We start from the raw sequence: 9462 nt of genomic DNA on the forward strand, positions 1-9462 counted from the left end.
CCAAAATTCCTAATAAAACGCACACAGAGAACCCCAAAGACTTCAGAAGGTAACACCACAAAACAAAAATAAACAAACCAACCCCAAAACCAAAAAAAATCTGGTAGAAAAACAATTGAACAAGAGAATTTAACAAAATCCAGAGCTTGCACTTTATGCATCACCTTTCCTTGGTCTGGGAAAAAGCAACCAAGTAGATTTGGGTGCACTTATATCCTGCCAGGTGATTTGTGGGGTCCAGTGCAACAACACCACATGGATTCCTCCTAGCCTGCCCATTTCAGCATCCCAGCAAGTCTTCCCAGCCAAAACAGGAGCTTCAACAAGAGCCACCGGTCAAGGACTGATATTTGCTACTTGAATTCCACACTAACTCCTAAACCTTGAGAAATTCTACTGAACACCAACTTGTTATCATGGAGACCCTTCTGAAGAACAGAACAGGAAACAAACTCTGCCATAAATCCCTGAATTCTGTGGCACCTAAAAAGCAGAGCCACTGGGGGCTGCCACTCTGTAGTGCTGAGAGACAAACCCCCTGAGTGTGCAGGCTCAGCACAAGCCACTCAATTTGCAAAACCACATGAGAGGATTTCACGCCAACAGATATTTATATAGACACAGCAAACCCTACAATCTTATCTATAGAATCACTGTGAGTAGATTATGTAGATAGGCAGCTATTTGCAGCTACAGTGCTGGATAATTATATTCTAGCTGCACTGGAATAGTCCCGGTCATTTCAAGAATACGCTGTTGATATTCTTAAAACACTGGAGGGCTCCCCAAAATCACTCCAAAATGTAGATGGCAGAAAGTTACTGAGAATAATTTTTAGCCTAGTGCAAACATAAATCTTAAGCCACAAATCTTCTGCATGGGATTACCGGGTAATTAATTGGAAGAAAATAGCATCGAGCGCACTTGGGCAGCAAAGCAAGTGCCAAACTTTCCATACGCTGTAGTTTTCAAGCAATTACAAGCCATGCAGATTTACATATGCATGCCTTTGTGTGCAGAAATACACGTGTTTATTTTAAAATCTCAGAAGGAACTGTGTGGAAGGAACTCATGTAGCAGCTACATGAGCAGGATCTCCTAGAGAATGCATGGGGAGGCACCAGAAAAAAAAAATTCCTCAGGTGATCCCTGAGTGTGCCTTTGTCTCTGGCCCAGGGATGTGCAGCACAGAGCTATTTCCAGCCATGCTCTTGGGCTGTCCTGTGGCCCAAACTGCTGCATTTCCATGGGCTTTGTCCTTCTGGAAGCTTCAGCAGGAGCACATCAGGGATGCAGCTCGGGTGGTCAGGCTGAGGGAGCTCCAGGGAGGTTGGTGTTTAGTATGGAGGTGACTCTCCTTCTCAGAGCCTTTGCATTTAAAAATGGCTTTCTATAAATAGGATTGCTGGCTCACTCTTAAGTCTTACTCCCTGCCTTCTGAGTAAAAATAGCTTAAATAGGGATGCTGGGAAGATTTGCTAATCTCCGTCAGCCTGTCTGTCCATCCCATTTGCCTTTCTTTCCCTCCTCAAAACAGATCATAACAATTGTTGCCCACTCCATTATGAAAGGTGCACATTGATGTGCTCTTGTTTCTCTTTTTCTGATGAGTAATCCAATCAAAAAAAAAAAAAAGCACTTGTGAGGTGATAAGAATATTTTTGTGAATGTCAGAATCCAAAGACAAGCAATGACAAGAAAAGCTCACAGTGCTAACAAGTGCCTGAGGAATCAGTGGCTTGTTCTTAAAGATGTTCTCTTCAGTCCTCTAAAATATTGTGCTGTGAAAGGCTTTTGTTATTAATTGCCTCCCATTTTGTGTTATTTTAGTTTTGAAAACACCAATTGTTGGATGAAATGCTTTTACGGGGCAAGGAGGTTAAGACTGAGAAGATAAAGTTTCTTTTGAAGAATTACAATTTCAAATCTTAATCCCATTGATTTCATAACAGTTTAAAGGAGAAGAAAGTGATGATTAAATAGGGTTATGAAATAACTCAAAATATATTGTGAAACAAGTAATTTAACTACAGACAACTACACATTCACCTTGAAATAATTAAGTATTCTGATGTACAGACCTATGTTGCTTAAATGGATTTTTGTGGTATATTTAGAGTTTCAATGACTCAAAAGAAATAACATTTAAAAAATGTCCAAAATTGTACCTTGGAATAATTAAGGTGAATATAATATTTTACTCTGTTCTTCAGTTTTTAAAGTAGAGGATGGAATTAAAGTTTTCTAGTGCAAATCTGAGAGACTTCTAGACCAAGAGATTGATAAATGGCATGTGCCAAAGAAAATCAAAGGCTCAATAACTGGCATATTCAAACAGGCCTTGATCCTACACCTATCTTAATTAGAGCAAACTTTGTGAGGAAAGGAAAAAAGTTCATATATTTTTCCTCCTCAATCCATTGCTCTGATTCCCCACCCCCAGAGAGACGTTTCATTTTGTTGCTTTCTGCTTTTTTTTTTTTTTTGACACTCTAATTGTTTATTGAATAGGTAAAGGAGATTATTTCCCCACCCTAAACAACCCCCTCACCTGAGAGAGCAGCATATTTCTTAAGGACCTCATTCAGGCAAAGACACAAAAAGTGAGCCCCAACCTGAGCCCAGTGCAGAGATTTGCACAACTCATGGGCTGGAGGAACTTTCTGGATGAGCTGCTCACCAAAACCCATGAGATTTTCCCAAATAATTCAAGTTATCAGTATATTTCATTAAAAAGTTGACTCAAGAACAAACTGAATTAAAACTAGCCTCTAAACTTTTCCAGATGCAACAGCACTGAGCAGATTCCACTAAAATACACCCCAAATCTTGTGCTCATTTTAGGGCTCCTCACTTCAAGAAAGACCTTGAGGGGCTGGAGAGTGTCCAGGGAAGGGCTGGGAAAGGGTTTGTAGCCCCAGGAATAGCTGAGGGAGCTGGGAAAGAGCTGAGCCTGGAGAAAAGGAGGCTCTGAGGGGACCTTATCACTCTCTAAAATTCCCTGACAGGAAGTTGCAGCAATGTGGGGTCAGTGCCTTCTCCCAAGGTAACAAGGGACAGGATGAGAGGAAACAGCCTCAAGTTGCACCAGATAAGTTTAGATTGGATATTAGGAAACATTTCTTCATGGAAAGAGTTGTCCAGCCTTGGAACAGGCTGTCCAGGGCCATGGTGGAGTCCCCATCCCTGGAGGTGTTTAAATGACCTGCAGATGTGGCACTCAGAGCCTTGGCTTGGTGCTGACTTGGCAGTGCTGGGGGAACAGTTGGACTCAAAGATCTTTTCCCCCCTAAACAATTCTGTAGTTGTATCAAATCACAGTGCACAGTAAGCTGCAATAAAGCCCCATTTAACAGGGTTCAGGGTTTGTTGTTTGTTTGGTATTTTTTTTACAATTTGCAGAAAACAACTTCACTTTGAACCCCTCCCAAAAACACCTTCACTGTCACACACCTCTGCTGCCCAGCACTGCGGGAAGAAGACGCAGCACCCACCAGCTTTTAGTGACCACTGACAGGAAAACACAGACAAAATGCCTCTCTCTGTGTGCTCCCACAGCCTTGGAAGAGACAGATTCTATGGTTTGCTGCCCACTAGTGTCCTGTGGCTCCAGCTCCAGCACAGCCACTGCCCACACCACGGGAGGAAATCCCACCGGAGAGCCCCAGCAGCTGGGGGAGCAGCACCCCCAAACCCACGAGACACAAACCTTTTGAAGCAGACAGAGATACTTCCAATATCCTCTGACTGCCCAGCAATAACAGTTTTCCTCCCCTTGGCATTTGGTGATTAATTAATAGCTATTCATAGCTCGGGTAACACCGGATTAAAAACCCTGAGCTGTGCTGTGCCATCCTCACACATGCACCTGGCTGAATGCTTCCTGCACAGGCATTCCACTTTCCAAGGTGAGGATGTGGTTACACAATTCCACATAAGCCATGCAGGTATCTCAGTATGTTTCTACAGAGAGAGCAGCTTGCTCTTTTGCTCAGATGTTGCATCCCCAGCGCTGAGAATCACCATTTTCTTTGGAGAGCATCAGCACCACTCTGGCTCCTCATCCTCCAGCCTAACCCCTGCTCTCAGTTCGGTGTGATCCTTCTCCATCTTCCAAAACACTGCTGAAACCCATATTGATAGATACACAGCGGGGAGGGGATTCAAACAGGAGATCATTTTAATGGAAATTTATTTTTAGTGTCGTCTGTGCTGTATTGGTGCCTCCCGATGCTCGATTGATTTCAGCAGAGCATCTATGGACAACGGGCATGGAAGAAATGCAGCCAGAGAGAAGCCTGGAAATGGGTTCAGCTTATCCACAGCAGAGACTGAGTGACGCTGAAAGATCCTCATTTCTGAAAGCAGCATCTGAACTAGCTTGATCACAGTGAAGAAAAGGCAGGATTTTGAAGGAGGCCATTCTCCCCTCAAAGCCTCCCCTTCCTTCTCTCACTGCAATTAGTGAAATGCCCCATTACTAATTATGACCAGGCTACAGCAGACTTTTGAAATGCTCACTGCTGGAATACTCAGGTGTAGTAAGAGGGAAGGTGGTGCAGGTAGAGTAACCCTGAGAGGCAACTCGAAAGCATTGCTCAGGATTAGAACTGCATGACTCAGGCTTTCAAGGTAGTGAATTCAGCTGCAGAGCTCCCACTGATGTCTATATCATCCCACGCACTTTCCAGGGCTGCAATGCATTTATGGTTAATAGTTACCTGGATTCTTAAGGAACTCACAGCAGCGAGAGTTTAAAACCCTGACAAAATATATAAACTTTAACCAGGTATTTAGGGAGGTTTTGTTTCAGGCTTCAGAAATACTAATTGGATGAAAGAGCGTGTCAGTATTTTATTGTCCCCAGAAGGAAGCTATTTCACAAACATAAAGCCTTCCCAGTGACACTGCTCATATCTAATTTGACAAAATGTATTTGTGCTGAGTGACTGTTGGGAAATACAGGGGCCAACCTTGTTATTGTTATTCAGATGGTTTCCATTATCTCCAACAGAAATTAAGCCCAAGACTGCAACTGCAGAGTTAAACCTATAATGCATGGGTTTATTCTTAACCTATTTCCCCACTCAGGAAAAAAAAAAAAAAAAAGAGAAAAAAAATCAAACCAACATCAACACGAACAATCTTACACATTTTAAAGTTAAAATTAGAATGGGATGTAACATGACGGAAAACCATTTATAACTGTGCTTGTGTTTGGTTCCATAAGGGGTTAGAAAAGGCAGTGGTAGAAACCAAGCAAAAACCTGTCCCCCCCACCAGATACAGTCATAAAAGAACCCTGCCTGTCACACTCTGGAGTTCAGATAGAGTTATAGATAGAATAATGAAAATAAATGTGTACGTGACATACCTACTTATATATGCAGTCATTTCCTTCAAAGAGATACATATCTGATATGACACTGCATTAAAATCTGAAGTCCTTTAAAAATATTATTTTCTGACTCCTGACTCTGATAAAATGGCCCTAATAAGTCCTAAGAAGTGTTATCAATGCATAAAACCACCTTATCCAGTCTTTACATGAAGGTGGGAGCCATTTTTCAAAACATTTCCCTTAAAAAGACCCTAGAAATATGCATTTTGACATCAAGCATGGTGTCAAAAACAAACAGACTTTTTAAGTTGCAAAGGATCGTTGAACCACCCACTGCCTGTTTTCACAATGCTTTCATCTCACAATATCAGAATACACAGAAACATTTAATTTTGGTCCCCCAGGAGTCACAAATGTACAGATGTTGCTGTGTGGCAGTATAGAATCCATGCAGATGCATCTATCATGTACACATTACACTCTTCAGTCTTCGGGAGACAAATTCAGGTTTGACTGTGATCCAAAAACACATGGAAACTGAAAGTGAAATTACTGCTGACTTCATAGATCAAGCAATAAATGAAAGCGATTTTCATGGTGTTTCAACCTCATAAAGCAAAAATTATTCAGTTCTTCAAAAAACCCTTGCAAGGAGGACTAACTGGGTTACAACATAGAATTTATAGTATCAGTACAGTAGGAAAAAAATATTTGTCTTTTTCTTTTTCCATATGATTTCTGGACAGAAAGAGGGTTCATTTCTATGCAAATCTAGTTTTAAATGAATAGCACTGGTCAGAGCACACTTTCAGGCTGATTCTCTCAGTCCTATTAACAGCAAATCTCTCCCTCCAAGGTATCTGGCTGGAGAGGTTAGAGAGGAAGGCACAGTGCTGCCTGTCAAAAATAAATAAATAAATAAACAAATAGATAATTTCTTAATGTTAAAACTTGTTGAGGTTTACTTACTGCCAAAAGAAATGCCAAAAAAATGCCAAGTTTACACTTTGGGGAGTGGGGGGGGGGAAGATTTCAACCCTTTTGTATTCCGTGGCACGCAGAAGATGAAAATGTTTTTAAGGTCGCTCTAAATCCACACTTCAGATTCACCTCCTAATTTCTGACCTCCCCAGCTCTTCACACTGGACCAGCCACGCCTGTCAATGCATTTTCTCATCCAGTGTCTACTTAAGAAGATGTGAAGGCACCCTCATCCAGCATTCATCCCTCACCCTCTGCCAGAGGTTCAATTATTCCTATCCTTCAGGAAAACCTCACACTTTGCCCTGTGCTCCTCTCCCATTCATTCCACACGAAAAACGCTTTCCCCTGTTCTACCTACTTTGCCTGTCTCGAGAATTGTGTGTTTCATCTGATTTATCTGGCAAGATGTGAAGCATTTCAGGCAATGTTAACGTTCTCGACTCTGAGAAGGAGGAGGCAATGCAATGGAATAGCTGGCACCCCAGCATAATTTGTTTTCTGTCCTTAAAACTGCAATGCTAAACGTGCATTTCTAATACAACTTAAGCAATTTGAGCATATTTTTACACATGCCGTGGTTTTCAATCACATATATCTAAATGTTCCAAAATCCCCCAACCCACTATTAAAAACACACAGAAACTGCAATAAATGTTTGTCAGTCAAAGAGTTGACAGAAGGACAAAAAAAAAATAAGAATAACAGGTTTACCCTTATTCTATCCCCACTCTAATTTCCCCTTCCTAACTTTATAATTGACTAAAAGTCTTCAACATTTCCAGATGATGTAATGCTTATCCGTGCATATTTTTACATAAATGAGCGAGGGGAAAAAAAAATTCCGAGCAGGTATACCTTCACGGTGAAATGATGAAAGTGAAATAAATTTAAAATTCTACTTCTCAAATATAAGTAAAAACGTAAGGTGAAAGCAGAGGGCGATTTGAAAAAAAAAAAAAAAGCGATAGGAAGCAATATCTCAATGCGACCGCTTAGGATGAAAGCCCTTCAAATTATCCCCGCGTACTCTGACGGGTCTCTACAGCACTTGGCAAAAATTCTGCACTTTTCCAGATGAGAAAGAAAGAAAGAAAAAGCGCCTCTCTGCCTCCTTGCCTCCGCCAGCACCGTCTCGTTCCGAGGGCGGCAGCACGGAGGGTCGCGGTGAGCTCCGGGCTGTCACTTGGCGAGGTGAGCGACTTTCCGCGATCGCGGAGCTCTCTCTCGCCCTTCTCCCCGCAGCCAGCGCCGCGCTCCCGGCACAAAGCCACCGACGCGACCCGCTCCCCTTCCCGGCGGCCAGGAGGGGAAGGATGGGGACGAGGGAAGGGATCCCCGCGGCGGGGCTCACCATGCGAGATGCTGTGGAGCAAGGCGACGGCCAACATCCACATGCCCCCGCCGCTCCCCCGCTCCCCGCTCCGGGCTCGCCCTCGCCCGCCGCGCCCACGGCCGGGCCGGAGCTGGCAGGCAGCGCGCACCGCGTCCGGCCGCCGCCTGGCTCGGCTGGTGGCTGCTCGGAGCCTGCGGGGCCGCTCGTCCGCCCAGCGAGCGCTCAGCCCCGCCTGCAGCCCCGCGGCTCCGCCGACACTCGCCCGGCGCTCGGGCGGGGGAAGAGGCGGCCGGCGGCGGGGGCGGGGGGCGGGAGCGCGGCGGGGCCCAGGTGTGTCCTTGGCTCGGGGAGGCGCCCGCAGGGCGGCGGGGGCAGGGCCACAGGTGACAAAATCCTCCGGCGCGGCCACACCGGCATCCCCGGCGGCGGCAGCGGCGGCCGGCCCCGAGCCGCGGCGAGCCGGCTCCTCGCACGCCTCTTCCTCTCGCTCCTCTTCCTCTCCTCCTCCTCCTCCTCCTCCTCACAGGGCTCCCCTCGGCCCGGCGGCAGGCGGGCGGGCAGGAGGGCACATCTTCCTCGCTCCTCTCCTCGTCGCCTCGCTCTGCTCGCCTCTGCGCTGCTCTCGGAGCGCTCGGAGCGCTGCTCACCTCCCTGCTCCCGGCGCGGCGGAGCGAGCAGCGCTAACCCCAGCCCTCCGCAGTCTTAAAGCACCACCAGGTCCGCACAGTGGAAAAACCCAAGACCAATAGAAGAAGGCAGCAGAATTTCCTGCCTCTCAATAGTTGGCTGAACTGCGGCCGTTTGGCATCAGCTGAGTTGTATATGACTAATGTGTTGACAAGTCGTGTGGGGGGACTGGAGGAGGGGGCCCTTCTAGAAGGTCACAGCCCAGACAGGCGAGTGCATCAAATAATTGACTGGGATTCTGTGCACCGCTAAAGAAAATAAATATATATACACACGCACGCACATCTTGCAGTGCTTACACAGGTCCAGATATTATTTGGCCTTTCATCTGCGTCTCTTTCTGTGCAGAGATATTTTTTTTCCCCCTGTAGTGAAAGAGTAAATTACAGTCTCTGTAACTAAAAGCAATTTCTGCGCCTATTCTTTCTTCACATCTGTGATGTGAAGGTTGGTCTAAAAAGGAAGAGAAAAAAAAAGGAAAAAAGGGGGAAAATATTAAATGAAGACAGCTAAGAAAATCAATATTGTGAAATACATAACAGCATTAGGGCAACTCTGGATTCAAGCTGTAAGATGAAAAGCAAACACAACAAAGCAATAAGGAATCTCAACCTGCAGAATCCCCAGTGTGCTACCAACAGGATGACTTCACATTTGGGGGATGACATTTTTTTTTAAGAGGATGCTTTATAGCACCAGACGCTGCCATGCTGCCAACACCCTGCCTTGTGCACTGCAATGAAATCCAAGAAAGGACGTCCCCCAAAAAAGACATTGGGATGGACATCTGCAGAAATCTCGGCAGCAGAACTGGGCAGGGAAGGACATCTGCCTGGAGATGTTTCTAAAGCCACAGAGGACAGATCATAACACATCCCTGAAGCATTGTACAAGGCTCTTCTTTCCAATTCTGGAGAAATCCAAAGTCTTTACTGAGGCACAGTGAAAGCCATCAGGCAAGAGCTCAGTTCCCTGCATCCTGTCTGGGCTGGGCTATCAGCCAGCAGAGACTGAAGCCTTGAAGGGAAAGTGGGAGAGATGAGACCAATATTGGGCAAGGACTCATGGCTGCATTTAAGAAAAAAGATGTGGGCAACCAGGGAAGCTGTTCAGGGGA

At 45.2% G+C, this 9462-nt stretch overlaps 1 protein-coding gene across 1 annotated transcript in view; it reads right to left on the reverse strand.

Moving 5' to 3' along the window:
• The window catches only part of DSCAM (DS cell adhesion molecule), a 414994-nt gene extending 406873 nt beyond the window's left edge, over positions 1-8121 (reverse strand). The window contains exon 1 of the mRNA XM_085040271.1: positions 7677-8121. Coding sequence (XP_084896397.1) covers positions 7677-7719 — 43 coding nt within the window. The 5' untranslated portion in view covers positions 7720-8121. The remainder of the gene's footprint in view (positions 1-7676) is intronic.
• Between the last annotated feature and the right edge of the window lie 1341 nt (positions 8122-9462).

This window comes from Lichenostomus cassidix, chromosome 1, assembly GCF_008360975.1.
Source record: "Lichenostomus cassidix isolate B80296 chromosome 1, HeHo_3.0, whole genome shotgun sequence".
NCBI lineage: Eukaryota > Metazoa > Chordata > Aves > Passeriformes > Meliphagidae > Lichenostomus > Lichenostomus cassidix.